Source organism: Eulemur rufifrons, chromosome 28 (assembly GCF_041146395.1).
Source record: "Eulemur rufifrons isolate Redbay chromosome 28, OSU_ERuf_1, whole genome shotgun sequence".
NCBI lineage: Eukaryota > Metazoa > Chordata > Mammalia > Primates > Lemuridae > Eulemur > Eulemur rufifrons.
The window spans coordinates 38,615,971-38,639,652 of record NC_091010.1 but is presented as its reverse complement, the minus strand read 5'-3'; the positions used below and the strand labels follow the sequence as shown (position 1 = coordinate 38,639,652).

Genomic DNA, 23,682 nt, shown 5'->3' with positions numbered 1-23,682 from the left:
CTACCGCTGTGGTCAAAGGATGGCCCCTAATCATGCTGCTAAATTGCTCAGTGACAAATCAGTAGACATATCTAATGTACCAAAAAATAATTGAAGTGTTTACAGCAACGCTGATTTCCAAGTTCCTCTTTGTGAAACATGGGCCCGTCAACCTTGTATCTATATGTCAATTCCTATTTCCACTCACACCCCTCATGGGCTTGATTTATAGACACAGCGTGACTACCATAAAATCATCACACCCTCTGTATATTTATGGACCACTGAAGTAATATCGTTCTTCATTGCAGGCCACCTTTGTAGGAGAGTTTTTAAAAGTCCATGCTACTCAGAGGCAGCCACTTTCTGCTCTCAAGTTCATTAAGAAATGGCCTGAAATGCCAGCATGACAGCAACCTGGCATCCTCTGAGGAATGTGCAAACTTTGCCTGCATCTGCCCATTCCCCTAGCTCAGTATCTCTGGGCATTTCTGCAGTTGTTCTGAAGGCTTGGAGTGTTTATCTCCCGCAGGCAGCTGAGCTGCCTCCCGTTTCGAGCAGAGCAGTGGAATGCAGTGGAAGAGACCCAGGCCTCCGGTCACCCAGATTAGAGAGTTTTGTGCTGAGGTCCCTATATGGTTGTGTTAGACTGAACGATGGGCTCAAGTCTGTCCTTGTTCCTTGTTTGGGAAGCAAGTGGGAGGGGAGCAGGCTAAGGGGCTATATAACCCTTCAGCCTTCAGCCTCCCTGAACACCATCCAGCTGGAGCAGCCCGGCCACGTACTGTCAGGGTAAGTGGCTCCCGCTCAGGGATATGACTTACAGATTCAAGTGGCTCTTTTATTACCCAGTATAATAAGATATTGTCTGCAGAGATTTGGCTGAACTCATGCACTGATAGTTCTGAATGAAGATTGTACTACTGAAATGATTGTGGCTTTTGGCTTTATGATCTAACATTAAAGACAAGACTAACATGTAGTTTGGTGTGTGGAGGAGGTAGAGAAAAAGATGGAATCAAAGTTTATTCATGCTTGCCACCTGTGACGTCTGTTTATACTAAATCAGCAGCCCGGACCTTGCAGCACATGATAGGTATGCATGTGAGCTGTTTGCAGTAAATGATACAGGTTTTTTTGTTGGTTTTTTTTTTTGTTTGTTTGTTTTGTTTTTTTTGTATTTAGGCACTGGAAACTTTGGGATTTGTTTGTGGTTCAGATTCGGTGTGGGGATTTTTTACTGGACTGTACTTCCGGTGCAGATAAGGCGTCTGGAAGTGGATTTTGGAAGTGAACAGAGGGTGGTTGCCTAGTCTGTGATTTTGGCTGAATTTGTGTATTTGCTTCTGGGTTTCCCTGGTTCTAATTGGTAGTGTCTGATGTTGGAAATATGTGTCTCTTCAGTGTATCTGTGAGCTCACATGTTAGGATCTGCATCATTGGTCACTTGCAGCGGAGCACAGCAGGTGATCAACTGAAACATTCTCTGCAAAGACAGAGGGAGGGAGCAGAGCTTGCATCTGACAGCTGTGTGTGTCTCAGCCACAGGGATGTCTGGTTTGCATTTCTTTCAGCTTCAAGTTCCCCTCAGCCTGGCGAGGCAAGCATGACTGTAAGGCCAGCCCTGCCAGCCCAGGCTGAACTTACTGCAAATCACAGCTTGGCAGCTTCAAGCCAGACTGGGGTTTTCATGCTGAGATTTTCCTTGCATTTTGTGATTCATGACTAAATATGGTTTGCATTTCAAGACCAGTGAGCTGGGAACTGTGATGTTCTTTCTCCCTCCCCTCCCACTAACGACTCATTTTTGGCACACGATGCACTCTAGCCTCTAGCCGGTTGGAGCAAACCCCCTGACCCGGGTGCAGTTCCAAAAGCAGACATTTGAGCGAGCGTGTTTTACCTAATTAGGAAATACTTTGCTCCAAACTGAGCTGCTCATTCAGGTTAGATAAGAGTTCTAAATCCACGAGCTGGCTCTTTTTGGGGACACAGAGACTTCTTCTCTAGTGACAGTACTCATTTTAGAGATTATAAAACTCTTCCTCGACATTTTTTTGCCAAATAAAAATACATTTACTGAGTTTTGAGATTTATTTGTCTGCATTCTTGCTGATGCTTGAGGTCAGCCTACTTTTTCAGAGTATATTCAAATACTCCTCAAATCATCACTGCCCCCTCCAAAAAGCTTGTTAAAGATATCCTTGTATTCATGGTGACTATACCTTCCCATTTTCAGAAATCATCCTAATTCCAAATGTTTTGTCCTGTTTTCAGCCCTTACTTTTGGTTTGGCAAGTGTGCTTGGCACATACACAGAGATCCTGCTAATTCCTTGGTGCCGGCCACCTCTGACAGACATCTGGGCTCTTACAGCTTCTTCCCCCTTGTCTCCTTGTTAGTGTTCACCTCTCTTCTAAAGCTTCATAGTCTGCTAGGAAGAAAGCCAAATCACGTGAACACCAAACATAATTCAGTGTCTGGGAAAGGAAAGGACAAGCCATTTATAAGTCCTCTTTCCATTCTTGCAAGTGGAATCCACACGTTGAAAGTTTACATTCTAAGACTTTGGCAGTGTGGAAAGAAAGCAAAGATTAGAAATAAAAAGATCTGGATAGTGATACTAATCATATAATGATATGAATAATGATAAAACTTTTATTGAGAATTGATAATGTGTGCCACCATAAATTATTTAAATGCTTTCTTTAAAAAATTGAATTTCCATAAATAATTCACAAGTTAACTACCATTATTATTGCTATTTTACAGCTAAGGAAATTGTGATTAAGAGATATTAAATAACTTACTACATCACACGGATTCCAGCTGGTGGAGCCTAGACTCAATGTTCCTAGTCTGACTCCAAAGTCCAAGCTTGTAATCACTGTGGTTTGTAATTTCTATTGTACTAAATGTATCAATTCAAGGATCTTGAACGAGTCAACTCCTTGAGACTTGATTTCCTTGTTTGTGAGTTGGAGATAATATTACATGCCCTGATTTTAAAATATGTCATCTCAACTGAGGTTTACATTCTTTGCAAAGGGTGATGCTACTTGAAGCACGACTATGGAAATTCTAGGCATTTGGAAAGGTGGAGCTTTGACTTTGGGGGAGCAGTATGGCAAAACTCCAACTGTCATAGCTATTTTCTTTTCCTGCTTCCCAGAAATTTTCTTAAAAGCATGGCCTTTTATACTTAGATTTGGATGTGCAATCAATTTAAGAGATGGTGAACCTCAACTTGAAATCCTAATTGAGATCTCAACGCCAGGTAGAAAACTCTGGGTGTCTTTCCCTTTTCAGAATATCGCCATCTAATTCTGCTTGGAAAAATGGAAGAGGTTCTGAACTGGAAGCCAAGGAGTAGTCAGGGGGTAGCCGAGGGACAGCTGATCTCTGGTTGGGGCTCTGCCTCTAATGTCCTGTGTGCCCTCGAGCAAATCAGTTCCCCTGGGTTTTCTCATTTGTGAAAATGAGGGCATTGGATGGAAATGTCCCCTAGCAGGCCTTTGATTTCCAAAATTTGTAAGTGGATATTTCTGCTCCAGCCTTTCAAATTTTGTCAAAGGATCCACACTTAAAAGTGAGTTATTTAAAATTATGTTTCATTACCAAAGAAATACATGTTCAATTTGGAAAATTTTTAAAATATTACAGCACCCAGAGAAGATAATTATGAAAACACCTACAAAACTCACCACTTCAAAATGACCCTAGTCAACGTCTTGGTAAATATAATTAATCCTTTTGCAATACATAAAAGTACATTTTTAATGGGATAGTACAATGTTACTGTCTCTAACCCATTATTCTTACGTAAGAACATAGCTTATCCTTTTCCTCCTCTTTCCTAAGGGCAGAAAAGTATTCTACTACATGACGTGTAATTCATCAGACTCACCCTCACTTGTTGGATTTTTAGCTTAACAGTGACTTTTATTAATGGGGAATAATCACAACTCCTAAAATTTAAGGCACCTTCTTAGAAAGCTTTACTTCATTTTAATATTTTGATGGAGGTAAAACAAAAGTCCTCAGGATCCAAAAAAGATTTTTCCTTTAAAAATGTACATTAAACACTAGAACATTTTAGCGTTTCTAAATTTTCATAGGATGCCCCTCCCTCAAAAATCTACCTTTCTGAAAAAATTTTTAAAAGCCTATAGTATATCCAGAAAATCGTGTGTTTGAGTTGATACAGACAAGAAAATCTAGATGCTTTGTTAACATATGGAAGCGACTAGCCTCTGTGAAGATCTGGTCTCAAAGTCTGAAGTTTCCGTCTGTGCCCTATGGATTGTTCATTCATTCACTGGCTCAGTCCATCATGAAAGTGCTCGTGAGAACATGCAATGTGCCAATCACCGTGCTAACGGTCAGTTGTATAAACATGGAAGCCAGAGTTTCAGCTTATCAAAAACTTACAGTCTAATTACAGTACTTGGAGATAAATGCCGTGTCAGGTGAGGGCGGGGGGAGTGCTAGGAGAACAGAGGACGGCCTCAAACCCAGCCTGTAGGTGGGAGTCGTCAGGTAAGTGCCTCACCTGCTCCACTACAGCCGGGGCTGCTTCCTCCCTGTCTTCTGCAGAACCCTGTGAAGCAGCTCCACTATGTGTGAAGAAGAGGACAGCACCGCCTTGGTGTGTGACAATGGCTCCGGGCTCTGTAAGGCCGGCTTCGCTGGGGACGATGCTCCCAGGGCTGTTTTCCCATCCATTGTGGGACGTCCCAGACATCAGGTGAGCAAAATTCTGATTGGAACAGAGAGAGAACAGGGCTATAGATTAGGTCCCTTTATGTCCACACGTATTCACAGATTGTCTTTCGCTCTCTGCCTAGAAGTTACGTAACCTTGTTAAAAATATACCTCTGATGATTGATGTCCAGGAGTACATACCTATTTCATATATAACGTAGACAGATTATCCAGCAGATGTCTACTAGATATAAGGTCTGCCCCTTTTCCATGTGTCCTTCTTGTCCAAATACAGTCATCACCATCATTATCATCAACATAAACAGTTAAAAGTATCCTTTTATATGCCATAGCTACTCTTTGGAAAGAAACTAAAAGCCCAGGTCACTCAACCTCATAGAGCTGGATGTTAGATGAAAGTAAGCATTGAGAGACAAAATGTAATTTTACATCATGTTGTTAACAAAATATGTTTGGACAGCCACATAGTAATTGTACATACTACACATAAACAAAATATTAGGTGGCAGCTATGTGATAAAAACTTGGAAAAATTCTTCTTCACATCAGAAATGTATTTTGCACATTGAGGCTAATGGGATTGATGTTTATGGCTCTCAGCTTGGCATATATTCGTGACAGTAAGTAGTAGAAGCCTCTACCAGTGAATGAAATCTGCCTGTCTCTTTGTTGAACTTTGTGCAGCGGAGATGCTCTGCCCAGATCACTGTTTTATGGCTCTGCAGCAGCCATGGCTGCTTTGCAGTTCTAACAGAACACTGCAATTTAAAATCTAGTAATGGGAATTTTTTTAAACTTCATCTTAATGATTTTAAAAATGCAGCTGGTTAGTTTAGGCAAATGTCTTAATAATTTATTGGTATGGATTTATCCATTAGAAATAAAGCATCAAATGGTTATTTGTAGATATAATGCTTTTATTAAAATGGTTAAAAAATGTTATTCATATACTTTTGGGGAGGTGACAACTTTAAAAGTATGGTTTAAAGGACATATAAGAGGCAAAATTATATTTGACTAATATATAAAATTTTATATATTCTTTCAAAAAATAATTACTGAGTGCCAAATATGTGCGAGGCAATTTGGTACAGTGGTGAACAAGACAGACACGACCTCTGCCCTAAGAGAGCTCATCAAGGAACATAGAAGATAAAAAATCACAATGGAAAGTTGCCTTTTGCACAGCATCCCTTGTTATTTGGGAGCTGATTCAGGTCTGTTTCTAATCAACTATGGGATAGTGCTTAAGAGCATAGTGACAGTAAGACTCATATTATTGCTGGGGCCCAAAGAGGAACTTTCTATCTCACTGATTTAATCTTTTGTGATTTGACTGTAATCAATTATCAGGTTTGGGGAAAGGCTGACTCCTACTGTGTTGAACCTTTTTAGGGGGTGATGGTGGGAATGGGACAGAAAGACAGCTACGTGGGTGACGAAGCACAGAGCAAAAGAGGAATCCTGACCTTGAAGTACCCTATAGAGCATGGCATCATCACCAACTGGGACGACATGGAAAAGGTACGGCAAGTTTGCAGCAGCCGAAGCCCTCAGGATGCATAATTCCCACAGCGGTTGATCCAAAACATCACACTACTGCTGGGGAAAACATCTGGCTCACATGACTCAATTGTTCTTTTATTTGTTAGTGTTTATTCTGGGTTATTGCTCACTGGCAAAAAAATCCTGAAATATTTCTTTGAAAAAAAATCCCTTGCTTACCACGATTTATAAATTAATTAAAGGGAGACAGTACTATAGATTAGAACAGTAGCGCTTTGCCAGTGCTGGGAATTAATAGTCTGTTCCTCACATCAGCTGGATTACCCTCCTAGAGCAAGCATTGCATGAGCAGAAACCCAGAGGATAAACCTTCCTTTCATTCTCATCAGAGGCTGCATGGCTGTTCTTCTCTGGGCAATGTGGCTAAAGAGAAGTTGAAAAGCTGGGAATAGCCTTAACCAGCCCATTCTTGAAAACTTTTCACTAGCTCACCCTGAATATCTAAAGGACAGTTTTTAAAAATTTTCACTATAGAAAAGGGGACTGTAAGATTCTCGATTTGGTACATTTCTGAATGCCTCTGAACATACTGAGCTGGGCATGGTGGCTCACGCCTGTCATCTCGGCACCATGGGAGGCCGAGATGGGAGGATCACTTGAGGACAGGAGTTTGAGACCAGCCTGGGCAACACAGTGCAACCCTATCTCTATGAAAAACAATTTTTAAAAATTAGCTAAGCATAGTGGCACACACCTGTAGTCCTAGCTACTCAGGAGGCTGAGGAGGGAGGATCACTTGAGCCCCGGAATTCGAGGTTATAATGAGCTATAATGGTGCCACTGTGCTCCAGCCTGGGCAACAGAGCAACATCCTGTCTTTAAAAATAAATTTAAAAAAAATTGATGCATAATAACCACTGACAAAAGTTTTAAAATAAATATTTTAAAAATTATTCCTCTTTGTTTCTTTAGGTGAGGCCTCATCTTTCAGACCCTAAAAGAGCTAATGAGAAGAAGGGTTTCATCCTAAGATTTTAATGTTTGTTATTAGGCATTTTAGAGACACCAGTGATCAGATAAAAACCTCAAGGAATGATAAGAAAGCAACAAAAATTTTAAAATGCAGCAAGATATATTAGAACCACAACATCTGGCCTTTTAAAAAATCTATCCGCTAACTACACACATGCACACGCGCACACACACAGAGAGTTGTTAAAAGAAAAACATATACTGTTGCTAGAATTTATCAGTAGTAATGCTTAAACCTCTATCTCTCTACAAAATTGCACATCATTAGGTTTGCTTAATCTAAGATTCTAGATTGGGTAAGAATGAAGTTTGCACTGAGGAAAAGATATTATTATCAGGGGGAAAATACTCCTTAAGAATTTCTCCATGGAGCCGACAACATGTTAGAATGTACGCTCCTAGAGAGAGATTATTAATACAAAAAAAAATCATCATTTCTAAGATTTAAATTCAAAGTATCTTCTGGGGGGGGAGGGAGAGTGAGAGAGAGTAGGGTTGGCTGTTATGACTGGCAGGCTTTCTTGAATATTCTGCTGCTTTTATTCCATCAAAGGAACAGAAATTTCAGGAGTCTCATTTCCTTTCTAAAAACCACACATTCAAAACCAAAGAAACTAGGACAAGATAAGGTCTTTAAAGTTGATCTTATTTTTGTTAATTTTTAAACTTTCACCAGCAGTTCTAATGTTTAGTTTTGTTTTAAGTCTGAGTGAATCTATTATTCCTGGTACTGGTAGAGAATGTTCATGCTTTTAGAGATTAATTCATTTAGCCCCTTTTGCAATCGTTTGTTCTTTTTGTCATCCAGGAAGTAAAGAGGGTGCTCAACCATGAAACGAATGTACTTATGTCCCAAGTCCATTCACACAAACACCCTATACATAGGCACGAGCTCTTCTGGAAACAGATGAAGGCCAAATGTCTGGCCCTGAATGGAAGGTCCAGGGTGTGCCAACAGAGGAAGCTTCTCCCAGCCCTAGACAGCGAAGAGGGTGGTGGAGGCGAGAGGCAGGGAGACCTGTTCTCCACATACACTGCAAAGGGCAATTTCTCTAGAAGTATTAAAAGTGGCAATTAGGTTTTCAGGTCAGCTTCATTTATTCATGCATACATTCATTTATCCTTTTATGTATGAAGTGAAAGCATTTTCCCATGACAGTAACTTAAATGGAAAGAGAGAGCAAAGAAGATATAGTTGAATAACAGTAACATTGACTCTGGGCCAGCCATTGGGCTGAATAGTAACTCTAGGGTCAACTTACTTAATTTGCACAAAGACCCAAAGGGGTACACACTAATTCTTTTCATCCCCCTATTATCAATGGGGAGACTGGAGCTGAGAAGAGTTAAAAACTTGCCAAAGCTCACACAGCCAAGAAGTAGGGTTTGAACCCAGATTTAACCCCAGAGCCTGTACCCCTAACCAGTGTACCATCCTGCCTCATGGACCTGGATTAGGGATTTTGCTTAATCACTTACTAGATGTGAATTCTTGGGTAAGATACTCCCACTCTGAGCTTCAGTGTCTGCATCTGTAAAACTGTGGGCACATAATGAGTACTTGTAACGTTTCCTTTGGTCCTGGTTTCAGTGGATTCATTCTGGTCCCTTTTTGGGATCTACAGTCCCCTGCAACCAGACATCATTGTGTTTCTCCTCTGTCTCCCCACTCGCTAGATCTGGCACCACTCTTTCTACAATGAGCTTCGTGTTGCCCCGGAAGAGCATCCGACCCTGCTCACTGAGGCACCCCTGAACCCCAAGGCCAACCGGGAGAAAATGACCCAGGTAAATATCCACCCAGCACCCTGCACTTTTGGGTTTGGAGAAGCTCCTGCTACAAAGAGGTGTGCAGAACAGCAGAGAGAAGGCCTGAACCAGCAGTACACCACAGACTGGCAACCTCCCAGGAACTTGGGGGAATCACCTCAAGTAGCAAGAGATGTTGTTTCTGATGATAGTTATTGCTCTTGTGAAGGTGTGAAGGCAGAAGAATGGTTGGGAATTATGGCTCTATAGCAAACGATGTCAGATATTCTGGTTAATAGACCAGGCAGGGTCTTGCAGCTGGAGAAATGAAAGCCCATGGACACCTCCTACTGCACAAACTTCTCATGAGTGACCTGGAGGGACTCTGGCTCTAATGTTGTCCCTAGACTGCATGAGCTGGGGCAACAACACTGGTACATGGTCCTCTATTACCAGCAGATGGTTCCTGCCTTCCAGGAATCAGGACCCCTCCTACTGCGGCCAGAGTGGCCTCAGGTTCTAGGGCTACGTTGATCCAGAAACAACATGCAAAAGTAGAACAGATTAAATGGAACCTAAGACAAATCACAGAGCTGGGGCTAATTCCAACCAATCCGAGCTTCAGATTTAAAAGGTCTCTTTCTTTACACCAGAGAAATCAAAACCTGGATGTTTTCCTTCTCTTTTTCTTTGGCTTTGATATAGTTGATAAGTCTTAGACTGTGCACACTGCCTCCTCCTCCCCTCCCCATCCCGTCAGGCCACCGAGGTGATGGTCTGTCCATCCACACCTTCTCCTCTTCAAGTGACCAGGGCTGCCTTGGCCCTTCTTCACCTTGGTCTCCTCTGCCCAGAACCAGGCAGGCCCATCCACATCCATCAACAAGGTGTGCTCTCTTGAACATTCTTTGCCAGACAGGCACTAACTCAGCTCATTGGATTGCTTTGCAGATTATGTTTGAGACTTTCAACGTCCCAGCCATGTATGTGGCTATTCAGGCAGTGCTGTCCCTCTACGCCTCTGGACGTACAACTGGTAGGTAGCTGGGAGGGACTGGGAGCTTGACTGAGGACACCAGCAGTGATGCGATTTGGTGGCCACAGACACATGGGGGGGATGGACTTGGGGGTGAGTTAGAAACGACAGGACTGATCCCAGCCCTAAAAAATCTTCTTCCCACCTTTCAAAATAAGCCCTTGACTTCATATTTCTAGCAGGACTTTTTCTACTGTTTCCCTCTTCCTGCTCTTTCTTTTTTCATCTTCCCCAAGCCCCGACCCACCTCATCTCTCCTATCAGATGCCCTCTTTCCTCCTTTCCCTTTGGAGGCTTACACAGTCCCCCTCCCCCAAGGCTTCCTTCTGCTCAAACAGCAAGTGACCACTCTCCAACCACTGTGATGACTTCTGTCCCCCTCAACTGTCCTCCAGGCATCGTGCTGGACTCTGGAGATGGCGTCACCCACAACGTGCCCATCTATGAGGGCTATGCCCTGCCCCACGCCATCATGCGTCTGGACCTGGCTGGCCGAGATCTCACCGACTACCTCATGAAGATCCTGACCGAGCGTGGCTATTCCTTCGTGACCACCGGTGAGGCCTGTGGGAGACAAGGGCAGAGGGGGTAGGGCAGCTTCCAGGACCACAGTGACTATCCAAGGAGAGGATGGGATGAAGACTTGCAAACGGCAAGGCCTGACTCTAACGCACAGAGCCAAGCACAGCCTTTTCTTTCTTGCTACGTGAAATTGCAAAATGACTGTACTGTTTCCTTGAGGAGAACAGTTATAGCCGTCTAGTATTATGAGCTGGTCGGAGTTGTATTACTTGAACATTTTTAAATCCCCTCCATTAAACATTTTTTAAAGATTGTGCAGAGACTGAAGATGGCGTGGTGAGGTGATTGGCAACCATGGAGACATCTAGGCAGGACTTGGGTCCCAACTCTGCCACTCGATAGCTATGTGACCTTTGAACAAGTTAACCAAACTTGCTAATCCATAGCCTCTTTATTTGTAAAATGGGAATAATAATAGATCCTATATCACAGAATTGTTGCGGGTATTAAATGAGATAATGCGTGTGGAGACCCACCACAGAGTAAACATTCAATAATTGTTAGCCGTTATTAATGCCAACCCAGTAGACGGTGATAGACGTGTCTTCAGATGCTAATCAAGCTGGTGCACCCAGTTTTCCTCCACAAGAGGGCAGTGGCGGGCGTTGCTGGAAGGATCCGATGTCTTCAGTGCCAGCGGCTCCGGCTGCCTGCTTCCCCTCACCAATTTGGTATTGTCTGTATGTTTAGGTTTCTGGACATGTCTGAGGTTTATTCTAGGCTCCGAATCTGAGCCCTGACAATGGTAAAGCCTCCATTTGCGATATGGAGTTGAATTAATTCCATTGCTCCTCTGCTCCCCACAAAGAATCCCAAGATACCCCCAAAAGATTCCTTAGATATAAGCAATAGCCTAGAACTTCAGAGAGCAGAAGTCTGGAAGGCATTTGCCTGCTTACTTCTTCCGTATCTCCTTCAATATGAACCTTCTGGACTAGGTCTGGTCCTGAGCCAGCACCGCCTCTTCCTGGAGGGTGATAAACATGCAAAGGGTTTGAGCTGCAATGTACCTGGGCCAGGCAGCACCGTCTCTGAGGCTTTTTGAAAACTGTGAGGAGCTGACTCGGTATAAGACTTCCTGGTCAACTGAAAATTCAATACAGCAAACAGAGGCTAATTAGTTATTCTGCAAAAAAAGTTATGGCACAAAATGATTCTCTACTCCGTGCTTTTCTCTAGCTAGCTCATTTTATTCCTGTTACGCATTTTCCAGACAATGTACACTGAGGGTCTACTATGTATAAGGCACCGAACTAGGAACGGGGTTGGTTCTCTGGCGGACCTACGGTGTAATTACCATCATGGATTTTGGATTGTGGAATATTGAACTGACAGTCTTTTTGGAAGGAACATGTATTGAGAGAGAGACTGAAGTAGGGCAGGTAGATCTTTACCAGCTGTGTAGACCCTAATGTTTGCCATAACGTTTGTATCTGACTGACAGCTGAGCGTGAGATTGTCCGGGACATCAAGGAGAAACTGTGCTACGTAGCCCTGGACTTTGAAAATGAGATGGCCACTGCCGCGTCCTCCTCCTCCCTGGAGAAGAGCTACGAGCTGCCTGATGGGCAGGTGATCACCATTGGAAACGAACGCTTCCGCTGCCCAGAGACCCTGTTCCAGCCATCCTTCATCGGTAGGCAACAAATGCTCCTTTCCTGACAAGGGGAGTCACCCTATTCTTCCGCATCCAGCCAGCCATGTGCAGAAGCAAGCCCTTCTGCACATGGTGACAAATGACAGGAGCCCCAAGACCGAAAGCATTTCCAAATCAGGGTAGGGGAAAGTGTCACATTTTCAAGGTGAGAAGATGGAAGGAAGCTAGGAAAGGAGTCTTCTTTCTAGGAAAACACTATCTATGTTGCAGTCCAGCCAAAAGCATTATTGGTGTGTGGTGAAAGAATGAAATGCTGTCTGTGCTTAGGACCCAGTGGAACCACTGGGATGGGTGGGGAGGGCGTGCTGAAGGCTGAGAATTTGGGAAAGGTAAGGGCAGAGACAAATAGAAGAACAGCCACAGTGAACCTGTTCCTACATTAGCATTGACTTTGGGAGACAAATTTGCATAGTTGTTTACAGAGGCGGGATCTGGGAGGGGTGAGCCTGGGTTTAAGTCTTAGTTCTACTTGATCTTGGGAAAGTCATGTAACCTCCCAAACCTCAGTCTCCTCATGTATAAAGTGAAGATTATAATAGTACTTATGTCATAGGATGGCTCTGAGAATGGCATGAGACAAATACAGAGCACTTAGCCCAGTGCCTGGCAAACACAAGCATTCATTAATTATTAGAAATTGCTAGTAATTAACAATTAGGTACTATTATTGTTACCATTATTACTATATCAAAGCACTGCAGAAGATGAAGGGCTCCCTAAAGGTTTTTTTCCAAAAGATCCACATCAGAAATTAACAAAACGTCCAAATAAAAAAGTATTATCAAGATTGGAAATAAAAACAAGCCTTTGTCTAAACAGAAGGGAACATTTTTGTGATGATTTGGCACAATTTAGCTTTGCTGAGGGAGAGGATGGGAGACAGGGGTGGACACAAGGCAGCAGCCAAAGAGGGACTTAGGGGAGTTCTGAACAATAGCCACAGCACTGGCTTGGGCTGGGCCGGGGGAGAACTTTGCAGGGAATGTGAGGCTTCACCCCTTATTTAAAACACATATAATAGTGAGTCTATTAAAAAATCAGTGATACCATGTTGGAGCCCCACTATGGAGACTCTGCAGCTTCCTCAGTAGATGGGAGGCAGGAAGACATGGAGGATAACAAAGCCTTTTGGTCTCCCAGGCAGGTGATTCCTACGTTATTATGCCTGCTCAGCCTCTGTCCAGCATAAGATCATCCAGGTGCTCAAGTCCCGTTTTCTGTGTCTAACATGGGTTTTACCTACCATGGCCTGGGTCTCTTTTCCAGGGATGGAATCTGCTGGCATCCATGAAACCACCTACAACAGCATCATGAAGTGTGACATTGACATCAGGAAGGACCTCTATGCTAACAACGTCCTCTCAGGGGGCACCACCATGTACCCCGGCATTGCCGACCGGATGCAGAAGGAGATCACGGCCCTTGCGCCCAGCACCATGAAGATCAAGGTACTGTTCGGTGACAGACCCTGTGGCAATGCTGCCAGCAGTGTCAGCCCTATAACCACATGAGAAGGACTCTTCAGAGACCATATTTTGGTCACAGGCACTTGTGGGTTCTATGGCTAAGCAGTGGGCACAAATCCACCGTCCTGTGCTTTACAGGATGTAAGTCAACCCAGTTCATAAGAAAAACTGAATGATTTTATGCAAAATTTGATCTGTCTTTATCCTAGTCTATCAGCTACTTTTGCAGCTGCAATCAATGTCAACAGAGCTTCATATGTGCTCATATCTCTTTAAAATACACATTTTTGTTGTCCTCATCACAAAAATAGTGCATCTCACATGTAGAACATTTTTTAAAAATACAGATGAGCCAGACTTATTTCTGAAGCAGTTTAAACACTGTAGATTCTGTAGCTTATACCCTTCTTCCACTGCTAAATGTGACCCCGTCTCCGTGGCCACGGGTTAGAATCCTACCTTCATCTCTTTGTCTGGCACACCTTTTGATACAGGTGCTCAAAAGTACAGAATGACTCTGGGATAACCAGACTCAGTCCCTGCGCCACACAGGAGCCCTCCATGGTGTGAGTGTTGCAACCCAGTCAAGGGAACTCAGAGATTAAACGGAGATCGTTCTTTAGAGGCAAACTTACATGTGGCTCGTGACTCCTCAAAGGCTATGATCTCTCTGAAGTCAGAAGGCCATGCTGGGAGCCTCTGACCTGTGTCACAGGAAACAGGGAGAGGTGTAATTCTAGTGCAATTCACACACACAAAAAGTATTCAAGCAAGTTCTCTGTTATGTGCACTCGCTTCTCTTTCTTGGGAAGGGTATGCAGCCGACATATGCCAGTGCGCTAGACCGAAACATGCTCGCTCTCATCTCTCCACGATAGGCTTTGGAGAGTCCTGCCCTAAAAGGCTTCAGGATGGGAGCAGAGAGAGACTGTTTTCCAAAGGGGTTGTGTTTCTTGGATGCCTGTCTGATCAGCTCTAACTGCCTCTTACTCCACACTGGAGGCAGGAGGATGAAGGCAGCTGCCGGGTTTATGAGTAGCCAACTTAGTTGAGTGTATATAACAGAGACAGGCTATAGCTAGAGTTGGGCAATTCCTACTTCTCCAAACTTGGTTTCTTGAACAGAAATGAATGTGAAACTTTGGGTCCCAGTGTGGTAAGAAAGTATAGAGAACCATTAAAAACCTGAGAGAGTAAGATGATAACATCAGGGGAAGATGAAACTGGATGAGGGGTCCACGGGAACTCAGAGTTCTTTGCAACTTTTCTGAAAATCTAAAACTATCCCCAAATAAAAAGGTTATTTGAAAAACAAAACAAACAAACAAAAAAAAAACCCCTAGGAAAACCCAGGTTTGAATATTGAGTCTGACACTGATTTAACCAGTGTGACCTGGGCCAGTTACTTAATCCTGTGTCAGCTGCTGTTTCCTTGTATATAATATGGGAGTAATTTAGTACTTACTCTTCAAGGTGGTTATGAGAATTAAATGAGATAATGCATGTAAAATGCTTAGCATAGGGCCTGCTACATGTCAGTGCTCAGGAAATGTCAGCTATTTGTATTAAGAAATAAATGCTCAACTAGAGCTTGGAGGATAAGCAGGAATTAGACCCTTTAGCCACAATTTTCACTGTTCTTTGTGCCTAAACCATTCATTTATGTATGAAACAGGAGTATGCCCTTGCATGTCAGGCCTGTGCACAGGGAAAGACTGGCCAGTGCAGTTTAAGAGGGAGCTCCCGCAGGGGAGAGCTCATCCCCAAAGGGGACCCTGTGTCCCTCAATGTTAAACAGTGCATCTAGGCAGAATTTCAGAGAGCCGCAGGGACTTAATTAGGTGGAAATAATACTTGCATAGTAAGTTCTGGCACAATTAAAACGTCTTCGAAACACGGGTGCTTGTTTCTGCAGAAAGCATGAGTCATGCTGAATTCCGAAACAGAGCTTACGGAAATCAGGGGCATTGTCATGGTTCTCCAGTAGAGTCCACAGCAGGATTTCGGGCCAATGTTCATTTTGCTCAATAATGTGGAAGGGGAGTTGGGAAGGCCTTGGACTAGATTACACGAAGGAAGCCAGAAAAACATGCCCTTACTGAGGCATCCCTGCGTCTCCAGCCTTCTCACACCCTTGGTCAGCTAACAGCCAAGCGTGTCCCCGCAGAACAGGAAACGACAGCCGCCATGTGGAGGTGGGAGAACACGCAGGTGCCGTCCGAGTGCACTAATGACCCTTCTCTCTCATCTTCACCAACAGATCATTGCCCCTCCGGAGCGCAAATACTCTGTGTGGATCGGCGGCTCCATCCTGGCCTCTCTGTCCACCTTCCAGCAGATGTGGATCAGCAAACAGGAGTACGACGAAGCCGGGCCCTCCATTGTCCACCGCAAATGCTTCTAAGGCGCCTCCCTGCTCTCTGTGTGTCTCTAGCGCACAACTGTGAATGTTTTGTGGAATAATGCCTTCAGTTCCTTTCCAAACCATTCCTAGCCAAAGCTCTGACTCGTTACCTACGTGTTTTTTAATAAATCTGAAATATGCTACTGGTAACTGCCAGCGTGTGCCTCTGATCAACACTCTAACACTCGGCTGATCCCCCGTGTTAGGTGGACCTCGCCCTTTGCAGGGTGGCTCCCTCTAGTGGTCAGGCTGCGAACATGACACGGTGAGGATGGATTTGTTTCTCAGGGAAAGGAAAGAATCACAGCATTCATATGGGAAGCTTCACTTAAGTTCCGTAAGCCAGAGGAATTTGAGAATACGTGAAAAATTAAAAAAAAATTAACACGGATTAAAGTGTATCAAGGTGATAATCCACAGTGCTTCATAACTTGCAAAGTGATTATATAGTTTTAAACTTATAACCCCAGTACTGGTAGCCTCATGGTGAAAACAAAAATAACAATTTTATATATATATTCACATACACACACATATGTAAACAACTATTTATCTTAAAAGTCATATTTTGTATGTTAAAAGTCACACATCCATATACACATTTCCCATGCTTATATATATGAATATACATATATATGTGTGTGACTTTTAATATACAAGGTATAACTTTTAATACACTATATACGAAACATATATATATATATATATATAAAAGAAGGTATGACTTTTAAATTTATTATGGGAAACACGGATTTTTAAAACACTGAGAAATACTACTTTGAAATCTTACTACATACCTGTGCCATCTGTTTTCTTTTTCCTGATCTGTGTCTGTCTTTGAAAAGGACACTATGGATAAATTCAGGCCAGAAGGAACAGGAAAGATAATAATAGCTTCCAAGGATGACTAGTGTCAATCATCAAATGAAGGGTCTTACACACATTGTATCTCATTTGTTCTTGAGAACTATGTGGGGAAAGGAGTATTATCAGCCCACTTTATAGATAAGGAAGCAGAGGTTGCTCCAGAAATGCAATTATATGGGGGAGCTACCAATTTCAACTGTTCCATAGCCCATCTGGCCTTGCAGGTACAAAGATGTTAAAAAAAAAAAAAAATAACTTCCCTGCCTGTAAGGGTCTTAGAGTCACAGTGCTCTTCTGCCCAGGCTGTTTAGCAGACTTGGTGGCCTCCAGCGTAGAAACATCTGAGAGGGTCGGCAGCCACTGGCTGTCCTGAGGAGTGAGGGGCTCTGTCTGTGGCAGCACCTCACTGCGGAGACCTTGGGGCCCAGGGTTTAGTGCCTGTTTGGTCCAGAAAACCCGAGCTCCCCTAGTCTTGTCTGGCCCTGTACTGTGGATAATTCAGATTCATACTACAAACGGCAAGAACTGGCACGCGCCGGGTGCCCTGTGCCAAGCTCTCTATATTAGGATCTCATTTTCTCCTACAATGGACCCGTGGATTTGGTGTTGTTACTGCCTTTTTACTGATGGTGAGGTCATGAGCGGCTAAGGAGTATTACCCAGTGTCATGCTGCTGGCAGAGGGGGTATCAGCTTGCTACTGCTTGAGCTTGGTTCCAGCCCACGCTCTTTGCCATTAGACCAGCATTTCTCAAAGAACAGGCCACACAGGCCAGCCTCATCCAGGCCTCATTTTAAATGGACAGAATCCTGGGTCATAGCCAATGCCTGCTGAACTAGAACCTCTGGAGCTAAGGCCAGGAATTTGAGATTTAATCAGATTTCCCTGGTGATTTTTATGCATATTAAAATTTGAGAAACACTGTAATATGATTGAGGGAAATTTTCCAGCTGAAAATTCACGCTTACCAGGCACGGAAACTCCACAGCCACTAGGCTTACACTTAAGGATTAGAGTACAGATACTTGCCATCAGACCACTTTCATATTTTAGGCAAAAATCACCAACCTTTGCTGTCCATCATCACTACAGGGTTTGCTTGAAGTAAAACAGGTCTGTTGTACTGTAGTACTTCACATTGGCCACCAGAGGGCGCGAACTCTCCGGTAAAGGAATGGGTGCTGGGAACAGCTTCCCAAAAATACAGGCATGCCTCGAGGCAAAAATTAGGGAAAACAGAACCACCCACCGAATGTGCATGAGTGAAATGTTCATTCGTTGTGAGTCAGGCAGCCTCGATGCCTAAGGCCCCTCCTCTCAGTCACAGATCATTAATTCCTCCCCTTAGTCCACAAGAGGCCAGTGACTTGAGAGGCAGAGTTGGCAGAATCTCCTTGAGGAGCTTCACGTGAGTCTCCAATTTATCTGCAGAGGAGATGAAACCAGCAACGTATAGGTTTGGCAACCTTCTGAATCCTATTCTCTCCCTTAATAATAGCAAACTAGACCCTGAAAGGAAGGGCACACCCTTCTTCTATGACTCTATTTTTCCCAGGATAGGCTTTTGCAACACGCGAGGACAACGTTGGTGTCCAATGATATTAATTCACATCACGCAGCCTTTGCTCTGAACAGATGCATGGGAAGAGGCTTTTAAAAAAATTTCCCTGTTTCATTTGGTATCATTTGTGCAGCCAGGAAATTCTCTTTAGAATTTCCAACACAGAACAGCTGGGAGAAAAATCTCTGGTTGTAGTTGGGAAGGAGGCTGTCTGGGCCAACACACACTCCCAGTCTGACCAGAATCCACTGCTGCAACTGTGGTTTTTCTTTGTCAGAGTACAAAAGCCACATGTTTAAGTAATGTTTATTCCTGGGAGAGCTGAGTCAATTCGAGTGATGTTTGCAGAGCACTATAAGCTAAGACAAGAGAGAAGTGTAACAGAAACCGAAAGAACAAAGCCAGGTTCTGCCTGGATGGAACAGTAGAGTGAGGAAGATGGCATTAAACAAGTAGACAGGGCACATTGCATGAATTACAAAAGAAAAGATATTTGGGGTATGGCTCTTACAGCCAAGGGCTCAGGAGAGGCTGCCTCCCTGGGAATATAGTGTCGATGCAGAGGCTAAAGTAAGAGTTGAGTAGGCCAAAAAAAAGCGGGGGGAGGGGGGGAGGGCAAGGGATCGAGGTTGGAGAAGGGAAGTGGGGCATGCATTGGACGTGTTTCAAGCAAAGACCCAGAGACAGGAGAGTGTGCTGTGCAGAGAGAACTGAAAGGAGTACCCCAAAGAACTGGACCATGCGTACACTTTAGAATTTAACTATGACTTGGCTACACTTTTTCAAAGTAAGATTTATAACATTTTCTTTATGAAATGTGTGTCTTGCAATCAGACACCAATGACAAGCAATGAGGGCAATGCTGAATGAGAAATTTGGTCTCTGAATCATTTGCCCATCCTGAGCATTTCATCTCCCAGGTTAAAGTCTTCATCTCGTATCTGAAAAGTGAACATCTAAACCCCACCACCTCTCACTCTAGTTTATTCTTGGAGGCTATAACTATTCCAGAATTTTCTCCTTATAGCAACTTCATGCCCCTGAAGGGCTGAAGGGAATATAAACCCAATATTTGCCTGATTGGGTTTGTAACACGTGCTATCCCCAAGGAAAACTGATGATGGAACAGGCTCCTTCTTAGTGTGGTTATTGGCAGCTTTTCAGAGGCCTAAAGCTTAGGTGACCTACCCTTGGAGAAAAATATGTGGAACTGTAGACACACCAAATCAAAATACGTTCTTTTCATATTTTTCTTAGCTCTTGCCTTTTCTGTCTTTCCCTCCACATTTAGTTTTAGGCCTTATTCCTCTCTCTGCTTTCATTGAACCAGTTATTTTTTCCCCTTCTTTATATTTCTCTGCATATGCTAAACCCTGAAACTCCCTAAGAAATGGCCTAAAACCATTTAACTTTAGGCCTTCCTGTAAAAAATAGCATCACCTACTTAGGCAAAACTATATTAAACAAGTGAATTCTATTCTTCAAATTTAGAATTAGCCATTTCGTTCTTAACAAAATAAATTTGTGATTTCAGATGGATGTGTCAATGTAGTATTCTCCCTTGCAAATGCATAAACCATTGACTTCAATGGAAAGCAAAAGCAGTATTTTATTTTATTTTTTAAATTTCAAAATATTAAGGGGACAGAAATGTTTTGTTACATGGATACATTGCATAATGCTGAAGTCAGGGCTTTCGATGTACCCATCACCAGGACAGTGAAAAGCAGCGTTTTATTAAAGTGCTATTACTAGTAGCTCTCATTGTACTCTCTTCTGTATGTCTAATCCTACCCAGCCAAAAGAGCTGGCTTAACCATCCTTGATAAGATCAAATTTTCCTTCCAGTGAGCTTCATAAAGACCTGGGACAAGTGTCCTGCAACACTAACAGTGTGATGAAAGTGGGTGAGTTCCCAAAGTCTCAGACATCTTCATCACCAATTCTATTTTATTATTAAAGTTTGACTTTAGAGGAATTAAGCTAATCACATACTGCTCCGTCAGAAGCACAGGGAGATCCTATTAATACTCCACATCTACTAGGATGACTATTATAGGACAGGGAGAAATCAGAGACCTTGTACATTGCTGGTGGGGATGTAAAATGGTATAGCTGCCATGGAAAATGGTTTGGAGGTTTCTCAAAAAGCTAAACATAGAGATACTATATGACCCTGCAATTCCATTTCTAGGTATACATCCAAAAGAACTCAAAACAGGTACTCAAATAAGCATACATACATGCATGCTTATGGCACTACTATTCGCAATAGTTAAAAGGTGGAAACAGCCCAAATGTCCATCAGTGGACGAGAGGATAAGCACAATGTGCTATACACACACAATGGAGTGTTAGCCATGCAGAGGAATAAAGTACTGGTACATGCTACAAGGTGGATGAACCTTCAAAATTACATGCTAAGGGAAAGAAGCCAGACACAATAGTTCACATATTGTTTGATTCCATTAATATGAAAGACCCCAAATAGATGAATCCAGACAGAATTGAGATTGGCAGTTGCTAGGAGGTTGGGGTGGAATGGGGAGGGGAGAAGTTGCTTAATGGGGAAGGGGTTTTAATCTGCGGAGATGGAAATGTTTTGGAGCTAGATAGAGGGGTGGTTGCATGACATTGTGAATATATTAATGCCAATGAATTGTTCACTGTAAAATGGTTAATTTTATGTTATGTGAATTTCACTTCAATAAATTATTTTTTTAAAATAAAAAATAATATATTGCCTTGGAAAGAACTTCAATATGCACAAAATTTTACTGTGGAAAGGAGCCTGCTAAATCAGTTCATTCACACACCTCATTTCTGTAGATGAGGAAACTAAATTCCCAAGAAATGATATAATTTATAGTTTGCTCATGGCCTTTCCCAAAGTCAAGAATACAGCAAATGTCTTCTAATTGTTTTGCTTTCCTTGTTTATCAGCTTTTATATTAGGAGGAAATATAACAGAGCTTACTTGTTTGAGCAATCTACAAAAGCTTTTTCTCCTGGAAAAAGATGCAGAGAAGAATTTTTAAATATCCTCTTCAGACTCAAGAATATGAATTCATCACACATTCCATTGGTACATCTGGAACCCAGCCAGCTAGTGAATAATTCAAGTAAATAGTTTTAGTTTTTCATTGCCAGCTCTTGCTTACCCGATACAGATGTATGGGGAATCGTCCTTGATGGAGAAAAAGATCTAATTATTTTCATTTGGTTTTAGAATGTCTTGTGGTCTAGATATCTTCAATGTGATGGTCTTTGGAGGTAGGGCCTTTAGCAGATAAGTAGGTCATAAGCCCTCATAACAGGATTAGTGCCCTTATAATTTGACACATGAGAGAGAGGATTTCTCTCTCCCCTGTGTGAGGACAGGGCCAGAAGGTGGCTGTCTGCAAACCAGGAAGTGAACCCTCATCAAGAACCTGACCATACTGGTACCCTGACCTTGGATTTCCAGCCACCAAAACTATAAGACATAATGTTTTGCTGTATACCAGCAGTCCCCAACATTTTTGGCACTGGGACTCTTTCCATGAAAGAGAATTTTTCCACGGACCGGGGAGGGGGGGATGGTTTCAGGATGATTCAAGTGCATTACATTTATTGTATACTTTATTTCTATTATTATATTGTAATATATAATGAAATAATTATACAACTCACTATAGGTTGGGGATCCCTGGTTTAAGCCATCCAGTTTATAGTATTTTTGTTATAGCAGCCCAAACTAAGACATGATTTTTTTTTTTTTTTTTTTTTTTTAGAGACAGAGTTTCACTCTTTTGTCCTGGCTAGAGTGTCGTGGGGTCAGCCTACCTCACAGCAACCTTAAACTCCTGGGCTCAAGCAATCCTTCTGCCTCAGCCTCCCCAGTAGCTGGGACTACAGGCATGTGCCACCATGCCCGGCTAATTTTTTCTATATATTTTTAGTTGTCCAGCTAATTTCTTTCTATTTTTTAGTAGAGATGGGGTCTCGCTCAGACATGCTTTTTGATAGTTCAAAAAAAGAGAAAAAATATTTTCTTAGACATCTTTTGAAGAATCTCTAGAAGCCACTGAATACTGTTTCTGTCAGCTATCCCCAAGGAAAATATATTCTTGCCTCAAGAAGAGACAAAATAGTGGAAAAGGAAACAAGTTTTTTAAAGGAACAGAAAAGTTCTTCACAACTTAGTTGCCTTCACAATAAATAACAAACCAAATTCTTGTAAGAAGAACAAGAAGCTGAACGTTTACCTTTCTTTCTTAATCCTTGCCAAATACATGACATTTCTCAAGCATTCTCTTCACAGAAGACATTTTCTTGCCAGATAATTCTGCAAGATATGCCAGAAGAGAAACATCTGCTTTCCACATTTGGGATCTCTTCAGCTGATTTTGCAACAAAAACCTCAGTCTAAGGTCAAACCGTTGCAATAATGAAGTCTCCGGCACAGGTGATGTGTAACATGGAATGAATTGGGAGAAAACAAAACAACCAACTCGAAAATGTGGCCTCAAATAAAATGTCAACTTTCTACAAGCAAAATCCTATTAAAAAGAAACCAGGAACAGTTTCAGTAGCAGAAAATAATCCACAAACATTGTGCTTTGCTCTTCTCCAACTGACAAGGTCTACAGAGAGGAGAATGATTTCTGCCCTGACAACAAAGAAAGCCACTTCCAATTCAGTCTGTAAGAAAAAAGAAAACAAACAATTTCAGTAAATATTTATCAAGTACTGTATTAGTTTGCTAGAGCTGCCATAACAAAACATCACAGACTAGGGGTGGCTTAAACAACAGAAATTTATTTTCTCTCAGTGCTGGAGGCTACAAGTCTGAGATCAAGGTGTTGTCAGGGTTGGTTTCTCCCGAGGGCTGTCTCTCTCTCTCTGGCCTGCAGATGGCAGTCGTCCCCCTGTCTCTCTGCACCGTCTTCCTTCTGTGTGTGCCTGTTTTACTCTCTAATTATAAGGACACCAGTCATAGTGGATTAGTGCCTGCTCTAGCGGCCTTACTTTAACTGAATTACCTCTTTAAAGACCCTCTTTCCAAATATAGTCATGTTCTTAAGTACTGGGGGTTCAAGACCACAATATGTGCATTTGGGAAGGGGGACACAATTC

The 23,682-nt window shown here is 42.6% G+C and overlaps 1 protein-coding gene across 4 annotated transcripts; it reads left to right on the top strand.

The window, feature by feature from the left end:
• The first annotated feature begins 714 nt into the window (after positions 1-714).
• On the top strand, positions 715-16,303 carry ACTA2 (actin alpha 2, smooth muscle). Of its 4 annotated transcripts, XM_069459789.1 has the most exons (10): positions 730-771; positions 1,433-1,579; positions 4,576-4,726; positions 6,100-6,228; positions 8,920-9,030; positions 9,943-10,027; positions 10,423-10,584; positions 12,054-12,245; positions 13,533-13,714; positions 15,993-16,302. In XM_069459789.1, exons 3-10 carry the CDS (start codon positions 4,598-4,600, stop codon positions 16,134-16,136), a joined length of 1,134 nt encoding a protein of 377 aa, XP_069315890.1. In that variant the 5' UTR covers positions 730-771; positions 1,433-1,579; positions 4,576-4,597; the 3' UTR covers positions 16,137-16,302. The 4 variants fall into 4 exon arrangements, with proteins under 4 accessions (XP_069315889.1, XP_069315891.1, XP_069315892.1 ...); XM_069459788.1 differs by lacking the exon at positions 1,433-1,579 and having other exon boundaries at positions 715-771; XM_069459790.1 differs by lacking the exons at positions 1,433-1,579; positions 8,920-9,030 and having other exon boundaries at positions 715-771; positions 15,993-16,303.
• The last annotated feature ends 7,379 nt before the right edge of the window (positions 16,304-23,682 follow it).